Source organism: Onychostoma macrolepis, chromosome 03 (assembly GCF_012432095.1).
Source record: "Onychostoma macrolepis isolate SWU-2019 chromosome 03, ASM1243209v1, whole genome shotgun sequence".
NCBI classification, from domain to species: domain Eukaryota; kingdom Metazoa; phylum Chordata; class Actinopteri; order Cypriniformes; family Cyprinidae; genus Onychostoma; species Onychostoma macrolepis.
In genome coordinates, this window is record NC_081157.1 from 13,348,801 (window position 1) to 13,370,811 (window position 22,011).

At 38.0% G+C, this 22,011-nt stretch overlaps 1 protein-coding gene and 1 pseudogene across 1 annotated transcript; one reads left to right on the plus strand and one right to left on the minus strand.

Annotated features, from left to right (window-relative positions):
• Positions 1–201: 201 nt before the first annotated feature.
• On the plus strand, positions 202–4,651 carry LOC131537254 (beta-1,4 N-acetylgalactosaminyltransferase 1-like; the record flags this gene model as incomplete). The annotated part of the gene is made up of 10 exons (XM_058770575.1): positions 202–281; positions 375–500; positions 793–896; positions 1,058–1,116; positions 1,519–1,699; positions 2,055–2,141; positions 2,459–2,640; positions 3,328–3,471; positions 3,560–3,785; positions 3,922–4,651. Coding segments are annotated over 10 exons (1,371 nt in total), but the record flags the coding sequence as incomplete, so codon positions are not given.
• A 14,309-nt stretch (positions 4,652–18,960) lies between these two features.
• Positions 18,961–21,673, minus strand: LOC131537197 (interferon-inducible GTPase 5-like; annotated as a pseudogene).
• Positions 21,674–22,011: the final 338 nt, after the last annotated feature.

A 22,011-nucleotide genomic window follows, 5' to 3' on the forward strand; every position in this document is an offset into this window, starting at 1 on the left:
AGTTGCGATGTGACCAACAATAACAAAATTCTCTTTTTTCATAATAATAATAATAATGATGATGATAATAATAACTTGGGGCAAGTAAGTGGTCAAATTCGAAGAAACACCCATTTGTAAAATTGTTTTAACTTTTCAGTTTCTTCAATTTGTGTTGCATTCTATATTTACAACTAGTCTGTACATTAATTTGTCTGATTTTATTTACCAAGCAATGTGATTACATCTGCTTACTTTATTCTGTTAAACAGTGCAAGTCCTGAACAAGATAAAATCTCAAGGTAAGTGTCATTTAAATTTTCCTAATTAATCTTAAGTAGTTCAAATTTAGATGCTCTGCCTACCTAACCTGTGCTCTTTATATGTTTTTCAAGTTTGACGGAACTCCTCAGGCCAAATGTTTCTTGTCAAGGAGCTGAACTCATCAGGAAATTCGCGCCAGATCAAATGGATAACATACTAGAACGCAGGGCAAACGAATACAAGCAACACCAATTCAGGTTGAACTGGATTTCTCTTCATCGTACACAGTCCTGTTAACACAACACCATATCATGTTATCATTTGTCATGAGTGTGATTTTTTGACAGTCATCATAATTTTAGAGCATTTTAACCTTTGTCTGTTTATCTTTGTTGTTACATCTCTCACTGAGGATTGACTTGCTCCATTATTCTATCTATTAGCAAGGGTGCATTCGAACATTCCAATGATCATTCTTTCATTAGACATTCTGGGAGCCATGTATACAGTTTTTCTAATATTGTGGTATTTTTCATGTCCTTTTTTCAGAAAGAGGACAAACACAGATATTATTATAGCCCCAGCCAACTCTCCTCTCCAATATCCAATGACAAGTTTCAAGGTAGCTCCTCTGAAGAAAAGTTTGATACCAGGTAAACATATATTCCCTGTAAACTAAGTCATATTTTGGAGTGTTGTTTAACTGAGCGAAGCCTCACCTTATATGCCGCTTAGAATATTAAAAAATGTTACAAAAGTATATTTTCCTTTGATCTATTAAGTGAATTGTTTTTGTTTTATATCATCATTTCAGGTCTTGCTCTTCAAACACAAGGGGGAGGTATAACATCAAACAAGAGGGAGGTGTACAAGGTTAAGCAAACAATGCCATTTGTGCTAGGTTTTTTTTTTTTTAATTTAAGGAAAATTGTTGGTAAAAGCCCTGATATACTGTGTTTTTGAAGTTGTAAATAAAATAAATGTTTTACAAGAAAATATTGTTTCACATTTCAAATTAAAAATTTCATGTTTAATTCAGTATTACATAAATGATGTAATAATTTATGAAATTAGCAATTTCTGAGTGAAAAGCCAATTCTTTTTTTTTTTTTTTTTTAGTGTATGAGGTATTCATTCACAATGCATGTACTTTAAAATTCTGTTTTCACCATAATATCATATTTAAGCGTTAAATGCAAACATTTTGAATTCAGATTCTATTCTAGATGTGAACTTAAAGTACTTAATTTGCATTAATCACACTTATGCCTGCAGGTGTCTTTGAGTGTGGATAAAGGAGTTCTCTCAGTGGAGGATCTTCTGGACGGAGATCAGGTGGAGGGACAGGGTCAGAGTAATCTGACCATCTCATCCAGCAACCTCACACAACTCAACGATCTGCTCTCCAGAGTGACCTACACCAGCACCATCTACCACATCAAAACTTCAGACCTGGGTAAAGGCTATCTGTACAGGAAAGGCACTTAGGCCTACAATATGTACTAAAGTGTGTTGCTCAAGTACACAGTGAAAAGGCAGGATTAACACTCAAGTTATAAGATACATGCTAGCCACAAAATACGTGCGCTGATAATTAAATGTCGACGCCTATCCTTCTTGATGTGAAAGAGCCTTTATGATTATATGCAAGATTTAAAAAAGTTGCATCATACACTAAAAAACTAACCATCTGTATCCAATATTTAGCCTAATTGCTGTAAAAAAAAAAGAAGTTTGCTTTTTATTGTTAAAATGGCATAAAATGGTGTTTGCCAGTCTCTTAAATGACATAAGATATCTTCTTTCCTTAGTTTATTTCAATTTTGAGGATCACAAAGCCATATTTCCAATTATAATTAGGAGACCATCAATTCCTGTTTTGTATGACCCAGGAAAAGGTAAGACCACCACACACACAAAAATAAAACACTATAATTATTGTAGCATCAGATATGCTTACACTTTCAGAAATAAAGGTACAAAAGCTGTCACTGGACCTTTTCAAAAGACCTTTTGTACCTAAAGGTACATATTAGTACTTAAAGTGTACATATTAGGTTCAAATAGGTACAAAAGTGTACCTTTTGAAAAGGTACCACCCCAGTGACAGCTTTTGTATCTTTATTTCTGAGAGTGTACATAAATATAATGTGAAATGGAAGTTAAACAAAAAAATAAATTGTCCTGAGTAAAACATAGGAACATTGTCTCTCAGATATCAACTCACAGGTGACCATAATAACCAAGACCTTTCTGAGGTATAAGGAACTGAACGTCCTCATCCAGAGTATCAGGAAATTTTACCCAAATATCAAGATCATTATTGCGGATGACAGCCTAAAGCCTGAACGTGTGTCTGGAAACAATATTGAGCACTACATCATGCCTCCTGCACAGGTAAAAACGGGCATACAAGATGTAGTTGACTTTGTTTCTTCAGTAGAACACAAACGAAGATTTTAAACTCAAACCGTTGTAGTCTGTCAGTCATATAATGCAAGTCAATGGGCACACAATCTTTGAGAGTAAAAAAAAACATGCACAGACAAATCCAAATTGAACCCTGCGGCTTGTGACGATATGTTGATGTCCTAAGACACGAAACGATCGGTTTGTGTGAGAAACTGAAAAGCATTTTTTATAATTTTTTACCTCTAATACACCACTGTAACGGTTTGAGTTAAAAATCTTAATTTGTGTTCTACTGAAGAAACAAAGTCACCTACATCTTGGATGCCCTGGGGGTAAGCAGATAAACATAAAATTTTCATTTTTGTGTGAACTATCCTTTTAAGGCCAATTCACACCATGCCAATGTAAGCAAACCAACGCCTACAGCTGACAAGATCAGTATTTCACTTCTTAGACATTCCAAAACCGAAAACCACAGATTCAACATCTTCAATAGGCAAAAATAAGTGCCAGCTCTTTTGGTGCCTATACCTCAGGCACCAATAGAGGTAACACACTGATCTGACAAACGTGTCCGTTGCTGTCTGCCAGTGCGGTGTAAATTGGCCTGTTAACATCAAGTGTTGATGACCTGGTAATTTATCACTGCTGATGATTATGGTGGCTTCTCAGGGCTGGTTTGCAGGAAGAAATCTGGCTTTATCACAACTTGAAACTAAATACTTCCTGTGGGTTGATGACGACTTCGTGTTCTTGAATGAGACACGGATCGAGAGTTTTGTGGAGATTATGGAAGCGGTTCCAGAACTTGATGTTGTACGTGTGAATAGATATTCTTTTACGAACTAGCGAAAAGTATTTTAGCAATATATACTTGTTGTAAAAGCTCTTTTTCTATGATTAGCTTGGTGGTGAGGTGTCAGGGGACCAGTTCTACTTTGTTCTGGAGTATGACGAGGGAGATGAAAGTGACGGTGGCTGCCTAAGACGTATTAAAGGGTTTCATCAACCACTTCCATCTTATGGCGGCTGCTTTCTAGTGGATGGCGTTGTTAATTATTTCTTGGCTAGGACTGATGCTGTACAAAGGGTTGGCTTTGATCCGTTCCTCAAAAGACTCTGTCACACTGGTAAGTGTACCAAATTTTACTTCAGTAAAACATCCTCATTGATTCATTCCAAACACATTTCATTCTTCTAATGTCCTCCCGTCTCCATCCATTCTATGTTTCCATGTTTCATCTGAACCATCACCACTGACTTCAGAGTTCTTCATTGATGGAATTGGAAAGCTGATGGTTGCTTCTTGTAAAGGTCTTTCTGTTGGTCACCAGACACATAGGGCACAGTACAAATATGACTCTTATAGGAATCAAGGAAAACTTGAAGAAGAGCGAAAACTGGCTCACCATTTCTTTAAGAACTATCTTAACTACATCAAGTACTGAGGACAGAGAGTGAGCTGCATGACCTAAGTTGACATAAGAATGGATTCTACTTAGCACTTCTAACAAATGCATAAGCATAACTTGCCCTGTAAATTGCTTTAACCATGCTCTATATTTCACAATGAAAATTAAGAGTGAGAGTGACATCTCTGAGTCTAATCTCTTGGATTAAGGCAGTCAAGACCTTGTGATAGGATTAGCTAAAGTGAAGCATTTAAGGCAAGAGGCTTGTCTCCAGGATAACAGATCACTCAGACGAGGCCTTTAATTGGCATTGACATCACAAAGATAAAAGACCAAATATAAGATCCTTGTAGGTCAAGGATTGAATTTCTCAGTCATTGTGCATTTCAGTTCATTCTGATTGTATTGCTGCTTAGAATGGGCTGATTGTCACTTGCCTGGCTACAGATAGATTGTGTTACGTGAAAGGAGACTGAATCAAAGGAGACCTCCAAGTCAACAGTCACGTATTACTTGTCTGGACCTCTGTCAAGAGAGGTCAGAGGTTACTGTATTCATGTTTCTTGCCTTGAAAATGTGATTAAAATGAGTGGTATTGATTTAGATTTATTTTTAATGTCACAATGCCAGTTATCTCCATTATTATTGTCAATTATAATATGATGATGAGCTGATATACCAGCTGGGCTGATTAACTGGCCATTTTGAGTCTGCTAACAGCCTTGTCGATGGAAAATAAGTTTTAATGAAACTTTATGCACCATAAATATTTAAGAAATATTGTAATAAATGTTTGTTTTTATTTATTTATTTATTTTGTGGGGGTAATAAATGTACGCTTCCAAATCTTTTTGGGAATTTTGAGTGAATATTGTACACAGTATTTACTTTCAAAAAAATGTTATTACATTAAATGTTTCCACTTTCTTGGGGGAATATTGAGTGTTGTTTTATTATTAAGATACTATCTTTTTTCATTATCTTTTATTTTTTGTATTTTTGGTCTTCATTGTAATTTCAGATAAAGGTTTTGTAATTTTTATTAGTTATTATTTTGTTTGTAAAATATGCCTCTATATATATATATATATATATATATATATATATATATATATATGTGTGTGTGTGTGTGTGTGTGTGTACAGTGGGGCAAAAAAGTATTTAGTCAGCCACCAATTGTGCAAGTTCTCCCACTTAAAAAGATGAGAGAGGCCTGTAATTTTCATCATAGGTATACCTCAACTATGAGAGACAAAATGAGAAAAAAAAATACAGAAAATCACATTGTAGGATTTTTAAAGAATTAATTGGTAAATTCCTCGGTAAAATAAGTATTTGGTCACCTACAAACAAGCAAGATTTCTGGCTCTCACAGACCTGTAACTTCTTCTTTAAGAGGCTCCTCTGTCCTCCACTCGTTACCTGTATTAATGGCATCTGTTTGAACTCGTTATCAGTATAAAAGACACCTGTCCACAACCTCAAACAGTCCAACTCCAAACTCCACCATGGTCAAGACCAAAGAGCTGTCAAAGGACACCAGAAACAAAATGGTAGACCTGCACCAGGCTGGGAAGACTGAATCTGCAATAGGTAAGCAGCTTGGTGTGAAGAAATCAACTGTGGGAGCAATTATTAGAAAATGGAAGACATACAAGACCATTGATAATCTCCCTCGATCTGGGGCTCCACGCAAGATCTCACCCCGTGGGGTCAAAATGATCACAAGAACTGTGAGCAAAAATCCCAGAACCACATGGGGGAACCTAGTGAATGACCTGCAGAGAACTGGGACCAAAGTAACAAAGACTACCATCAGTAACACACTGCGCCGCCAGGGACTCAAATCCTGCAGTGCCAGACGTGTCCCCCTGCTTAAGCCAGTACATGTCCGGGCTCGTCTGAAGTTTGCTAGAGAGCATTTGGATGATCCAGCGGAGGATTGGGAAAATGTCATATGGTCAGATGAAACCAAAATGGAACTTTTTGGTAAAAACTCAAAGAATGCTGAGTTGCATCCAAAGAACACCATACCTACTCAGGGCTCGCAAAATCGCTAGCCCGACGTCCCAGGGCTATTGTGTTTTCCAGTCGGGCTACCAAAATGTATCACCGCCTGCCCGATGGGCTCCTTAAATACAGATCTCCCGCGGGTCCTTAAAAACTCTGAAAGTGAGTTGTATCAAACTTAAGGCCATAAAAAGTTTTAAATGGTATAAGAAATGTCTTAATTATAATTTCTAGAGGTCTTACAGTTGGGGACGGAAAGACAAGAGTCGCGATACGGCAGGATTAAACATCAAAAGGCAATGATGTCATTGAATAATTATGAGCGCTGCACGTTTCAAGTAAAAACGCGGCGCGGATGTCTTTATGTGACTGTATCTGAAGGGAACCGACTGTCCTCAGAAATGTGTCGTTGGCATTTTAATTTTATCTAAACTATAATGCCTGATAAAGCAGCGTTTATGAGCGCAGAGCTGCTTTGTGTACAGCGTTTCCAGGAAACTGCAACAATTCAACGCTCCTAAAGCGCCACCTCGTGGCAGAGAATGAATTTGCATTTCCAATAAGCCTTTCTTGCTGTTCATGGTCAGATCAATGCAAATATCAACTTTTTACGCAGCAAACACATAAGTTGTAAATGAGAAAGAAGTTAATATGCCTTCTAAAAATTTAAACAATTAAGACAGTAATATTTATATGCTTGATTTATCCCTTTTCATAAAAATGGTCTATAACCTGAAATGCTGTTGTATAAGATTTTTGTTTTTGTGAAAACCTGTATCTGAGCTGTAAATCATGTAATTTTATGGCTCAATACTGTATGTTACCATTGTCCAACCCCGCTCATTCTGTGTTCATTTTACTCGTGCAGCTCTTAAAATGGGTCATAAATTGCCTTAAATTTATTTTTAAAAATTCTGCAGATACCCTGTAAATAGTGAAATAAGATTCCTTCCTTCATATTTGTTGATATTTGTGTATTGAAGATATTTTTGATTTGACATTTAAACTCCTATCTGATTTTCTATATTTAAAAAAATAAATAAATAAATAAAATAAAATAAATTTCATTTGGGCTAGTTAAATAAATTTTCGGGCTACCAAAATCTGAAGAGTACCTGCCCGAAGGGCTACCAGGGATTTTGAAATTTTGCGAGCCCTGCTACTGTGAAGCATGGGGGCGGAAACATCATGCTTTGGGGCTGTTTTTCTGCAAAGGGACCAGGACGACTGATCCGTGTAAACGAAAGAATGAATGGGGCCATGTATCGTGAGATTTTGAGTGAAAACCTCCTTCCATCAGCAAGGGCATTGAAGATGAAACGTGGCTGGGTCTTTCAGCATGACAATGATCCCAAACACACCGCCTGGCAACGAAGGAGTGGCTTCAGAAGAAGCATTTCAAGGTCCTGGAGTGGCCTAGCCAGTCTCCAGATCTCAACCCCATCGAAAGTTGAAAGCCCGTGTTGCCCAGCGACAGCCCCAAAACATTACTGCTCTAGAGGAGATCTGCATGGAGGAATGGGCCAAAATACCAGCAACAGTGTGTGAAAACCTTGTGAAGACTTACAGAAAACGTTTGACCTCTATCATTGCCAACAAAGGGTATATAACAAAGTATTGAGATGAAATTTTGTTATTGACCAAATACTTATTTTCCACCATAATTTGCAAATAAATTCTTTAAAAATCGTACAATGTGATTTTCTGGATTTTTTCCCCCGCTTTTTGTCTCTCATAGTTGAGGTATACCTATGATGACAGGCCTCTCTCATCTTTTTAAGTGGGAGAACTTGCACAATTGGTGGCTGACTAAATACTTTTTTGCCCCACTGTATATACTGTATATATTATTTAACTAGCTAAAAATGTTAAAAAATATTTTTATTTCAATTAATGTTTATTTTATGTTAAATGTATCTAGATGTAGTTATAAAAAATAAGCCAAATAAGACAAGTATTCAGTCATTCATTTCACTTCAGAAATGTTATGTACATCTTATTTGTGTTGATCTTATGAAATTGAATTAGGCATATATAAGAATTGTGTGTGTAAACAGTGTATTGTCAGCCACCCTGCTCCTACGGTCATTGAAAACCCAATAGCAGTCAACCACTTTGTTCTTCTGGAAGTGTTTTGGGTTAACGGGATAATTTACTTGGTAATAAGATGGCTCACACATTCAGTCGGTCATGTCCAGGCCACCTGCTTTTTATTCAAAACGAATTCACTTGTGCTGAAATCTAGAGAAGATCAGTGACATGTTGACCTCTTAAATTTTCTTAAATACATCAACTGCCCGTTTTTTCCCATGGCACGTTACATAAAATGAAATCTTGTAAGAAAAACAGCCCACATGCACTGACAAATAAACCGCTCTGCCTTGATTCCGGGTGATTTGATCTCATTAATTACCAAGATGGCTTAAGCTGATCAGAAATCTGGATGAAGGAAGTGTGCTTGTTGGGGATCAGTCTCCACCCCCCTCACCTCTTACCATCCAACACGACAATTAACAGCTGACCAGACGACAGGGAAACAGGGCTTATGAACGGAACGAAATCAAACGAGGAGAACTGTAACAGGTGGGGAACAAATCAAACACGGCTGGAGACTAAAGAACTCATAATGACAGGAACAGGAACAAACCAAATATGGGCACGAGAGGAGGGGAAACACAAGACAGGACTGACATTACTCCCCCCTCCCGGAAGGCGCGTCCCGCGCCTACCAACATCCAATGGGGAGGGGGGGGGCGGCGCTCTGGAGGCCTCTAGGGACCAGGAGACATCATAGATGGCCTCCAGGGCGGCGCCCGTTCTGGGAGCCATGGCGGATCAGGGGACCAAATTATTCAAGGTCTTATAAGTGAGCATGAGAATTTTAAAATGAATACGAAAACTACCAGGAAGCAGGTGCAATTTTTCCGAGACAGGTGTGCTGTGCTCCCTTGCACTAGTCCTAGTCAGAATTCTAGCAGCTGAATTTTGTACCAACTGTAATTTACTTAGGGTAGCTTTTGACACTCCAGCCAGCAAAAAAGTGTTGATTAACTTTTCAGCCACAGAAAAAGTCAACATGGGATGTAATTTGGCAATGTTTCTAAGATGAAAAAGATATGCTTTGACTGTATTATGAACATGCAGATCAAACGCTAATTTGGTGTCAAATATCACCCCCAGATTTTTTTGTTTAGTTAGAAACTGTAAAGCAGAGCCATCCAGACATAAAGTTACGGACTCTGCTTTGCGCAACTGGTGAGGTGATCCAATAAGCATCACTTCGGTCTTGCCACTGTTTAGACAGAGAACATTTTCAGACATCCATTTTTTAATCTCAGTAAAACATTGAGAGAGAAAAGACAGGCATATTGACATCAAGTTTTGAATGTATGTAGATCTGAGTGTCATCGGCATAAAAGTGAAAGTTAATACCAAGTGTTCTTAAAAGTTGGCCAAGAGGAAAAATGTAAATACTAAAAAGTAAAGGGCCCAAGACTGATCCTTGGGGAATACGAGAGTGCACCACACCGACCTCAAACCTGCAACCACCCATCACAACAAACTGCTTGCGATCAGAGAGATAGGACTTAAACCACTTCAATGCAGAATCAGAAACTCCAAAGACAGTCTCTAAACGGGTGATTAAAATAGAGTGATCTATAGTGTCAAAAGCAGCACTAAGATGAAGAAGATCTATGTATATTATCAATTTTGGTGTTGAACATCGTCAAGCTCTGGTGACAGCGGAGCTTGACCCATCATGGCCACCAGCTCAGAGTCTCTTCACAAGATGGCCGCCAACCCAGAGCCACATCACAAGATGGCCGTCACGCCAGAGCCTCCAGCCATTATGGATATCAAGCCACTGTCTTCAACCATCACGAATGCCACTCCAGTGTTCCCGAGCATCACGAATGTTGCATTTGAAGACACTAAGGCATTCCAGGGGCGTTTGAGGCTGGCGTCCAGTCTGGCGGACCCACCGTTGATGTCGGTGCGTGCAGCGGGCATCCCAAGAGCTTCAGCACTGGTTGTCACAAAGACTGTTCCCTATCCACAGTGTTCTCTGTAATGGCGGTCGCCATTCTGTGTGTGGGTTACACATTGCTCTGTTCCCGCTCCCATCCATGAATCTACTCCTGAGTCCGCTCCAGTCAATGAATCTGTTCCAGAGCCCGTTCCAGCTCCCGAGGTGGCAGCTCCTGCTACAGAACCTCCCGAATCTGTGGTGTCTGCTTCTGAACTGTCTGACTGTCCTGTCACGGCCATGGAGGCTATCTCTGAGCTCCTCGCATGCCATGTCATGGTCAACGAGGCCGTTCCTGAACTCACTGTCTGTCCTGCTGCAGTCAAGGAGACCGTCTGTGAACTCTCTGACAGTCCTGTTACGACCGCAGATGCCGCTGTTAACCTTTCTGTGCTCTCTGTTCCAGTTCTACCTAATCCGCCTTGGTCTCCTGTGCCATCAGCTCCACCCTGGTGGTCGTCTGCTCTAACGAGGGGATCTTTGGACCCGTCTGCTCTGCTGTGGTGGTCGTCTTCTCCACCGTTGGGATTTTCGGCTCTGCCCTGGTGCTCTTCTGCTCTGCCCTGGCTCCCTTCTCTACCGGCTCTTCCCCTGGTTTCCTGCTCTGCCGGCTCCGCCCTGGTACTCTGCTCCGCCGGTTTTGCCCTGGCTCCCTGCTTCGCCGGCTCTGCCTCAGTCCCCTGTCCTTCCACTTCCTGACCCTGACCTGGCCCTCCATCTCTCCCCCTGTTCCGCCTCCGCACTACCCCCCTCCTGGATTCATGTCTATTCCTTTTGAACATCTGGAAGCCACTCCTTAGGAAAGGGGCTATGTCACGATCACCAGCTGGACTCTTGCCATTGTTTCCTGGTCTCCATTTCCCATGTGTCCCTTGCACCTCATATTATCATGCCATGTGCTACTCTTGTCTGTGTGTTATGTTCTGACTGGTTCCTTGGTTGCAGGTATCATGTTTTGATTGGTTTCTTGGTTGCATGCGTCTTGTTCTTATTGGTTGGTTTTGTCATGTGTTCTCCTTGTCTACTATAAAATCTGCACTTACAGACATTTAGAACGCTGATTATTGCATAGCCATTCATTGTTCCTAGTTTCCGAGTTTACCCTTACCGTGTTTCCTAGTTTACTTGTGTTTTTGATCCTTGGACTGTTTCCTTGTTTTTTGATAGTTTGGTGCCTGCCCTGACCATTGCCTGTGTGTTGGATTACTCTTTTGCCTCTGCCTAGGATTATACTGTTTGCTGGTGCTAAACCCTGCCTGTTTTAACCACATTTGTAAATAAAGCCTTGCTTTTGGATCCTCAACTCCATTGTCTCACGACTCCTACGTTACAACAATACTTTTATATGGCATTTATGAATCTTAGTTTATACTATATTCAATATTTACAAATACATTTTATACTAATAATTATAAATTAAAATGTAAAGTTGTATCTGTTAACATTAATGTATATATGTATGAACTGACATGAATTTTTATTTTTACTAACATTAACAAAGATTAATACTGTAAAAATATATTTTGTTCATTGTTAGTTCATGTTATTTAATGCATTAACTAATGTTAATCATGATGCCTTTTTGTAAAGTGTTAACAAAACCTTTTATGATCTATAAGCATTTTTAATTATTTTAATGATCTACAAGCATTTGTGAAATTATGACATAAAATATATACTATATTGGTAATATAGATTTATGTGTTTGTCTATCTATTGCAAACAAAGAAAATAAGTATTAGGCTTGACATATTTCTTGACTCCATCTCGTGGACAACCTTAGTATTACAGCTTGAAATGTCAGCTGAAATGTCTACTAGTTTTTTAATTTTCTGTTTCCCAAAGAGCATTGTAAATTCATGAAACTAAGCATGTTTCCTCAGTATGACTGGTTCTCCATATGTAATATAAATATATATATATATATATATATATATTGTTTTTTTTTTTGTTTTTTTTTTACAGTGTTTGGATAATGCACTTTTAAGATATAAGAACATTACTGGTTCCTTTTTACTGTTATTTTAATAACTTGCCATGGCAACACCATTCATGATATTTGTTTGCAATTTAGGTTGGGCCCTAAAAAAACTAATAATAATCCTTAGGGGATCAATAGAGCCATGCAACCCTAGTGGCTTTAGCCCTAAATAAGCCAAGACAAAACTAAGCATCTTCTCTGCCCTTAAGTGATGGGAAGGCCACAGACTTAGCCCAGGACTTGGGAGCCATGCTTTGGCGACATGTCAACCTAGGCACAAGTGAATGTTCCCAGTGCTGAGGCAGAGGTTGCAAATAAGTTGCTTTCCACATTTGGATTTTTTAAACTTGCCTCTTGCTTACACATCGGTCTACTTTTACAGGAATACACTCTGCACTCTCCAGTGCTTGCTGAAGGAAAAACTGTGAGAGGTATCACCTTTTAGTCTGCTGACCCATACATTTGTACCACAAGTACATGCTGTCATCTCATTTTTAATCAGTCGGTTAAGGTAAAGATACATTGAGTCAGTGAACACAATAACAAATCATTATTATGATCTGAGTCAATTAATATTACATTTGTATACAATATACAATAACATCATTATTGTAGAAATGGTGTTTAGACATGTTATATTGTGGATGTGGTGTTTAATGTTCATTGTTTACATTGCTTAATTTACAATTAAAGATGGCATTAAAATACTGCAGATTTATTTTTTAAACAATGTAAAAATTTACACTAAAATAATCTCAAAACCTAAAAAGAGTTTTTTCCACTTAATTTCTCATATGCTCAATTATGCTCACACGTAGCAAGTTCATTTTAAATGAACATTTTACATTCTGTTATAGTGCCTTGCATTATGTTTTTTGTCTGCACTTACTTTTAGTTAGTTGTCATTTTTTCCCCCTTATTTCCCTTTCATGTATTTTGCTCTGTGTGGAAACAATGGCCTTATCTTTCTTGTTAAATCTACAGTTACTGTTGGGAATGTAGTTCCAGTCATGTTGGCACTTGTTATAGTGTCATGCTGGTCATTGATTTGCTGGCTAACGTGCTGAGGAATCGTCTGCCACTTCTGCAGTCTCCAGTATTTTATTCAACTTCAACTTCAGTATTTTATTCAAGTTTTAGTGGTCAAAGTTGTCACATTTACTGTAACTGCATTGATGTGTCTTCATGACGCAAAGTAGGTACATCTGTTGTTAATGTGACATCAAATAATTCACATGCCAGGAGAAGGCAAGCACATTTCTCATTTTAAGAGTATGTACAACAGGTACACTGTTAGAGCTTTTTTTTTTTATTACATACTGTATAACTGTTCTACAGTAAAATACTATGTTACTGTATTTTAAAGTTGCATTGTGGGAATATCCTCTTGGTGCCATTAAAATACAGTATTTTCCATTTACTGTAAATTGAAATACAGTAAAAAAAAAAAAAAAAAAAAGAATCACAGAAAGGCATTTATTTCTTGCCTGAAGGAAGAAGAAAACCAAGACACAGATGCAAGAACCTGACAGCTGCAAAGGTGTGTACAAATATTCCTGCGTTTCTTAACATATTTCATATTTTTGGTTTAATAAATAAATAAATAAAACAAAACATGCGTCTGTGCGTCAGTTACCTCACACTTTATGGTGTCAGTGTTGCCAGACGTACGATAATTATCATATTTGTAAGATAATTTTGACCTCTGTGTGATGTATGATCAAAAATGAAAAACCCATAATGCACGATAATTTCAGAATTTTATGACACTTCAAATGATGCCAGTTGTAATCATAGGGCTTCTATACTCATACACGAAATCAGCTCATTACAGACACTCTAATGGCACTTTTCCACTGCGTGGTGCGACTCGGCACGGTTCAGAACGGCACGGCTCAGTTCGGCCCGGTTTGCGTTTCCTCTGCGGTTTAGTACCGCTTTAGAGTGGATTATTCATGTGTCGTTATAGTTGCGCCACCTCTACTGCTGTGACTCCTGAAAAACTTTTTAATTCCGCGTTGCTCCATCACGCTCTCGCTGGATCCGCTCCTCGGCTATCAACGAGAGGACAGTCTGTACTTCCTCAACAGACAACGAAACAGCCATTTTTTGGTTGTTAAAAGAAAGGTGCGCTCATTCAAAACATTTGCGTTCGATCCTTCGCTGGCTGCTGATTTAAATCTAGCGGGTCTGTTGTGTCTCGTGCCGCAAGTTCAATGATGCAGGCAGTGACGATTTTCTCCGGCCAATCAGTGATCAGCAGAGTTTGCACGTCATGTTTTGGTAACGGTACGGCTCGCTTGGAACCTCGGCCGAGGTGGTACTAAAAAAAGTGCCAGGTACCAGCTAGGTACTGTACCCAGTGGAAAACCCCCCAAAAGTGAGCCGTACTGAACCGTACTGTACGTGCCATACCATCCAGTGGAAAAGCACCATAAATGGGCTCGTGCACACTTCAGAGTGTGTTAAGAATGCAGGAGGGTGACTTTAAAGCCAACAAGCACTATGTCACGGTCCATGACGGAGCAAAAAAAAAACCCTAAACATCTGGCAACACGCAGACTTCCAATGACAGTGACTCTGAGGTGAAGTTTGGACCTTTTCACTAGGGCTGTAAGATTCCGAATTTTTGGAATCGAGTCCGATTCCTGGTTCTGGAATCGATGGGATGTTTTCGATTCTTGTTTTTTCGAAGGAACCTATAATCTCGCCATGACTGCAGGATATAAAGGTCGTAGAAAGTATCCTTCTCATAATATGAAGCTTTATTTGTAAAATATGGCGATAAATTTCTATAGCTATGTTTGATTTTTAAATTGTAATTTTGTCTGCTTTGCCCGTGAAATTAGTCATAGCTCACTGCTCAGCAGGGACATGCATTTATTGCATGAATTGAACAATTTATTTAAGTGTCTTAAATAAATGTGCACAGTTCAGCTGAATGATGAAGTTTACTTTGACTGTATGCTTTGGATAAAATTAACAAACTGTACATTGAAACAAAATAACCAGAACATTAACAATAACACTGATAGAGCTCGTGGTTTATCTGTCAATCAGATGCTCGGCCACTGATCTATGCTCGTGACGTTTTCTTTTAGCATTATCATTGGCTGATAGAAATAAAAAAATAGTATTTTAGATGGAAATAAGATCCTCAATCACGTCATGATCTATTCTGTCGTGCAGTGCTCAAAATTGTGGACAACGTGAGCCAGTTCCACCGTAAAATAACCCCTGAATATTTATTTATTTATTTTTTGAACTGGTTCATTAAAACTATCCGAAAGAAACTTTTTGTGGAAACAAATCAGACTTCTAATCACTTTTAGCTAGCATGAGGCGAAAGGTAAATATAAAAATGAAATAGGCTAGATATTTTATATATAAAAAAAGAATCTTTTATCTCACAACTCTCGTAATTACGGCTTTTATCGAGCACGAGGGACGCGAATGGTGCTTCTCAAACGGAAGGCTGGATCCTCAAATTCTGATGATCTCAGTACTGACTCATTTTCTTTCAGTTTATTTTCGTGAATTTAAATGTGTGCAGCCTTCATAGCATGCAGCCTTCCATTTGAGAGGCACCCATAGATAAGCTTTGTTGAACTGAAAAAAGCTCTGAATGAGGAGTCGATTCCACTTCATGTCGTGTCGCACCACGACGCATCCAGTGTAGATATCATCACTGATTATAATGGATACACCGCATACGGTGTAGACATGGTGTAAGGTACTCCTAGCTATTTATCTGTTGTGGTAATTTGCAGGACATGATTATCCAAATTATCTAAAGTCCGAAACACACTGCACGATTTTCAGCTGTCCCAGATGAAAGATTAGCATCATGAAACAATCGCCGCGATTTCTGTGATTGTGGCTCCTATTCGGTGGTCCTGTGTCGTACAGTGAGAGAGGTTCAAAGACAGTCTACGATACATCATGATCATCGCACAGTGTGTTTGCTGTTACAATCCAAGTTTACTGACCAACCAATAAAAATGCGACATGAAATCAACGCGACATGGCGCTAAAACATAAACCTGCTTAGGCCTACCTCAAGCTCTTATCAATTCCTCTTTCACCGCTTCCACTTTTTTTCAGCACACATAAAAACTACAACTGCTAAAGTGTGATTTATCATGTTCTTTTTGTTTACCACTAGCGGGTACTGATGACGTTTTATTCTTTTATAAAAACGTGCATCGTGGCATACGAGTCAATAGGTGTCATCATCGTACAGTCTACACACACGTAGTAGCCAAGTTTATTAGATCCATGTAGAGACCTGCGCGAGACGGAGTTTTCAGTCCCGCTCCCGCGCCCTCGCACGCATCTGGTCCCGCTCCTGCCTGCAAAAGCCCGCATAAAAGTAATCTATATAGATTTTTTTTCTGTACATCGAAGAAATTTACATGAAATGGTTCTTTAACATCTCCTAAGCTCCACAACATCCCAGCATAAACGCTCCCGATAAAATATTTGTTATTTAGGCTAAGCCACAACATTCACAAACCACTGTTATTTTTAACAGAAAAGCAAGCATGGGCTGCTGCCAGCATGGTTAGGCATGGCAAAATGCGAGCAGCGCTTCCTTTATTATCAAGCTCTGTTATAACTAGTGGTGGGCATAGATACATTTTTTTAATCTAGATTAATCTCACTGTAATCTAGATTAAAATGGCTCATTTGAATTCTGCCAAGTAGATAAGTAAACAACTAGCAGTCATCAAGAATTTAATATTGATAATAACATTGAAGACATTGTATGATTATTCCTTAAAGATAAGGTTTTAATAGTTTTAGTAGTAGTAGCCTATTACGTTCTGCCCAATGTCTTCAAGTGAAACCGAACTTTTATTTTGACGGGTTGCCGTGAGGATAGTTTTTCTCAAATGAAACGCTCATGAAGTGACTCTCAGAGCAGTTCTGGAGATGTTGTTCATGTATTTATGTCCTCATTTAGTGAGACGACAGACGTTAATATCACCGCAAGCGTCACGCGTCTTCTGTATGAGTAAACAAACCCGCGCGTCGCCATACATTAACACAGAGACGCACAGAAGTCATATTTAAATAGACGTTTTGCGGCTTAATATTTACAAATAGGAGTGGGAGTGTGCTCACTTGTGCGCTTACGTTTGTGTGTGTGTGTGTGTGTGTGCGAACCGGGGCGGAACTCCGCTGTGCGTGATACAGAGAGCGCAATGTAACGTAGAGACAGAAATGACTCCATTGGGAAGCTTCTTAAAAATAAAATTTCCTGAAGCAAACCCGGCTTCATAGCTGCATCCATGTTAGCACGCATACACACAGGTTCAAGACTGCTCGCCTACAGTGCAATTCGGCTAGGTACATATCCGCGCTAAAATATCAAGGTGAAAGTCATCATAGTTTGCGTAGTATAGACCCAGCTCCCAACCCAACTTTGAGAATAGATTAACGGCGATATTTTTTTTATCGCCCGATAAGAGTCTCACGTTAACGCAGCACGTTAACGCCGATAACGGCCCACCACTAGTTATAACACAATGAACAATGAATCAAGTGGCAAGTGATTATTTACAAAAAAATCTAATTACATAATGTGCCGATTAATTAGCCTAATCAAATAAATCCCAAATTAATTATATTAATTAATTAACATGCACATCATGTGCCGATTAAAGATAGTTATTATTAAAGATAATAGTTAATTTAGTGTTATTGTGTTCATTTACAAAAAAAACACTGAATAGACATTACAAAAAAGTAGCTGAAATATAAGTAGCTTTAGAAATAAATATTTTAATTCAACATGCAAAAATAAAAAATAAATAATAGTAAAATATGAAATTATTTAAAAAAAAAAAAACTATAGCCTACTCTAAATACAAAACTAAATGCGCTAGTAGGTGGCAGCAAATCCCTGTCTTAAGTGAGTCATTCAATCATTCATTCAATCGATTAAAATCGTTCAAATGGCTGATTCATTCAGAAACTAAGCAAGTGACTGCCTTAATGAATAGTTCACTGAATCATTGATTCACTCGATTCATTTAAAAATGTGGATTCATTAATGAAACACCGCTGTGTGTTGATCAAAGACGCACAACAGTTCTGCTAGGGATTTATTTTTATTAGTGAAATTACTAACAATGTGTCTAAAGTGTAATTACCTTATCTTCATTTTTAGGTAAAAACTTTTATGGAACCTATTTTTGCCTTTCTACCAGCCAGTCATGATTCTGAAAGAAAACACGCAGTGTTTGTTATAGTAACGCATGCAACTTTCACATGCATCTGACTGACACAACCAAGCACTGTATTTCAGCCAGCGGTGCAGTTAATGTTATGGTTATTTTAGCAAATAGTTTGTTCCATAAATTCAGTTCAACAGCATTAAATTGAAGAGGGTAAACTTTATCACACGACTGAATCTACACATGCATTTTAGGCGTTCTTGCTCCATCCAAGCAATAAATGCATGTCTTTGAATGAGCGCTGAAGCGTATTCTTCAGCCACTCAGGTAATGTTAATACGACCCATTTCAGGAGCTGCCAAAATTATATTTTAAAATCAGTTAGGGCTATAGAAATGCATATTAATATTTACAAGTAAATCTCCATATTATGCGGCTAGTCTATGTAGGCTATCTGACCCCCCCCACATCTAATTTTGACGTCCATCAGGGGGGATAAAGCCTTCTTTAGGGGGGTCAGACCCCCCCAAACCCCCCCGTAATTCGCACCCTGGAATTAAGGCAAAATATAAAAACAAAATAAAATAAATATTGGAAGCATAGTTAAACTGCATATACAAAACAGTTATCACAAAAGAATCCATACACAAAGCACATTTTGTATTTTATTGTGTAAGAAACATTATACATGGTTATATGTGATACTGAAAAAATTCCAGATTTCATCAATGAAAATGAAAAGTTACAATTTAAAAGTTACGTTTTATTGGCATTTACCACAGAAAATCAAATTTAAAGTAATTTTAATGATGTATGAAACAGATGATTATAAGTGAGATTTAAAGAATTAATAAAAGCAATTGCTAAAATTTAAAAAGTGCAGTAACAAATGAAAGTGATCGTATATTCCAGTATATAGTTTGCATGGACATTAGCATCGATTATTTTAATATTATGAAGACAAAAGTTTTTTTTTTTTTTTGCTGAACTATCAGCACTCAATCTTAATATACATCATCTGATTTACTCAGTGACAGAGGCAGAAAATGCTTACATGCTTTACTGGACATAGATCAATAAACAGAAGCAAGCCCAGCTTCTTTTCTGATTACTCGAGCAGTATTTGCCAGATCATTTACTCCTTCTCTCAAGAGGTACTGAGTGGTAGCGAATGATATTCCTGCAGCAGCAACACTGCCTACACCTGGAAGGAGACTCAAGAAATATTCAACAGTAGCAATGGCAGCGAGCGCAGTAGACACTTGCAATCTGATCAGTGCTTTTTCTCGGATGGCAGTAACAACTTTAGATTTGGCCAAATCTTTCAGGTGGGGCTTGTTAACTTTCTCTGAAAGCCTTGTCAGTGATCTATCATCCAAACCAAATGCATAGTAGCACCTTGTGAGGAAAAGCACGACTATGCCTGCATCACATGCTGCTGATAGGCCAGGCACAGGGATAACTGCTACACCAGCAGAGGCAAGAGATGCAGCCCAGATCATCCGTTCAAACATCTTGATCTTCTTCTCAAGAGATGCGGCAGAACACACTGGCCAGGCTTGTAGAAGAGCATACTTCTTGTGTTCTGGAAGATCATCTTCGAGAGTGTTTTGAAGTGATTCAAAATCATATTCCTCCAAATCATGACGATATCAAGAAAACTTTGGGGTCTCCCAGGTCTTTCAGGTTTTTCTGACAATCCTCTCTTATTATGGAAAGAACCTTCTGCTTATCAAATCCTTTTTCTTTTCTCTGAAGACATGTCATTGTCAATCTTGGAACGAACAAAGTAAAAGCTTTTCTTCTGTTTTCTTATTTCTTTAGCCAGCATGATGTCATTCTCTGTGAACCTCTCTGAGGCAAGGATAATGAAGAAATCATAGGTGTCAAACTTGACATCTTTCAGGTACTTTTTTGCTTTGAAGTTTGGGGTTCCTATTCCAGGCAGGTCCCAGATATTCACATTTGCATTCCAGGATGTTCATACATGGTGGACACCATTGTAGTTTCTGTGACTCCAGTAAGTGCTGCTCCAACATCTTCATCCTTTAGACCTCTAAGTGCATTTACAAAGGAGGATTTTCCTGATCCTGTCTTTCCAGTCACAGCGATGTTAAGTGAGACATTAACAAACTGGTCAAATGTTTTTTTAGCTTTTGCTGTAGCCTTTTCCAGAGTGGACTTGCCCGATGCCTTTATTGCATCAACAGCAGCAGTGTCTTGATTTTCCATGTTCTGAATGGCAAACTTAAACATTAATGAATGCTCAGAAATAGAGACATAATACTTATTTAAATAATGTAATTTAATAATGTAACTGACAAAATATGATTCTAATTACCTGAATTTCTTGGTTCCAGGAGGAGTAATGAAACACCTGTTTTAAACACAAAAACTGAATATTAAACCAATGTGAAACAGTTGTGCTGTCGACGCTGAACAACAATCATAACCACAGAGTCAACAGACAATCACAGAGATCAAAAGTAGACTGATTTTACATTCATTGTAATATTATTTAAATATATTTTTATTTATTACATTATAATTAGATTTAAATATATTTAAATATAATTAGCAATGTCTGAAATAGTTTTTCCCAATATTAATATTCAATCTACCTTAAACTATTTTGAAACTTGCAGTGAATTTCTGTAAGCTGTGCTGTAAAAGTCCAAATATAACTAGATATTTTTTTATTAATGTTTGTCAAAACAAACATTAATGGAGTCCAGTGTTATGTATGGTGTGAGAGTCAATGTGGTGAGTGAGTGACCTCTGGTGGAGGGTGAATGGAAGTTCACAGACCAGGTTCGTGACAGAAGCAGTTTGAAAAGCTTGAAGATTTGAATAGACTAATGCTGCCTTCACATGCTGTAGAAAATATAGTAAATGCAAGTTTCTGGTTCTGCACGGTTACTTTCTGGTTTTAGATAAGCCATCTCAGTCATATCCGGTCATCTGTTAAAATTAGCTGCGCTGTAAGAGGAACGCCCTTTCCTCGGTTTCTCTACATAATCCATTCACAATTTGAAGAAGTTTTGGTTGTCTAAGAGGACCAAAGGTACACATATACAGTTTCAGGAATGACAAAAGTGAGTGTAAAAATGACACGAGTTAATTTGTTAAATTGTTCCGTGCGTCATCCCTCACGAAAATTAACCATGGTTTCATTGTAGTAAAATTGTAGTAACCATGGATTTTGGCATATTGATTACCATTTGTATACAACAGTTTCTCAGTTTCTGAAAAGAATGAGGCAGAAGAGGTTTCTGTGAGGGTCTCAAGAGTCTCTACCTATATATACCACAACATTAAATGACGTTTCTTATCTTTAAATGCACAGTGTTCTTTAGAACTTCCACATAGTCAATTCAGGAACAGTCTATCAGTGTAAGTCTATTGTCAGGATAGATGCAGTGAGTACTATTGATTCTAAACTAGCAGTGTGTCTACTAATATTCAGTTGAACAACTGGCATAACCAGGCATAAAATACCCTAGCCAATTCATTTCAAACGTTAAAATGCCTTAAAACAATTATTTCAGCTCTTCATTTTATTCCTGTTCTTCATTATGCACAACTGATCATTTGCTTAAATTCAAAACCAGAATATTATATTTTAAGTTAAATAACTCACAGTTCACACTAAACAACAAGTTAAGAGTTATAATAATAGTTTTCCCTTAAAACTAAGACTAGTTAGAGAAGTTAATCTCAAAATTAAGAATAAGTTATTTAAAA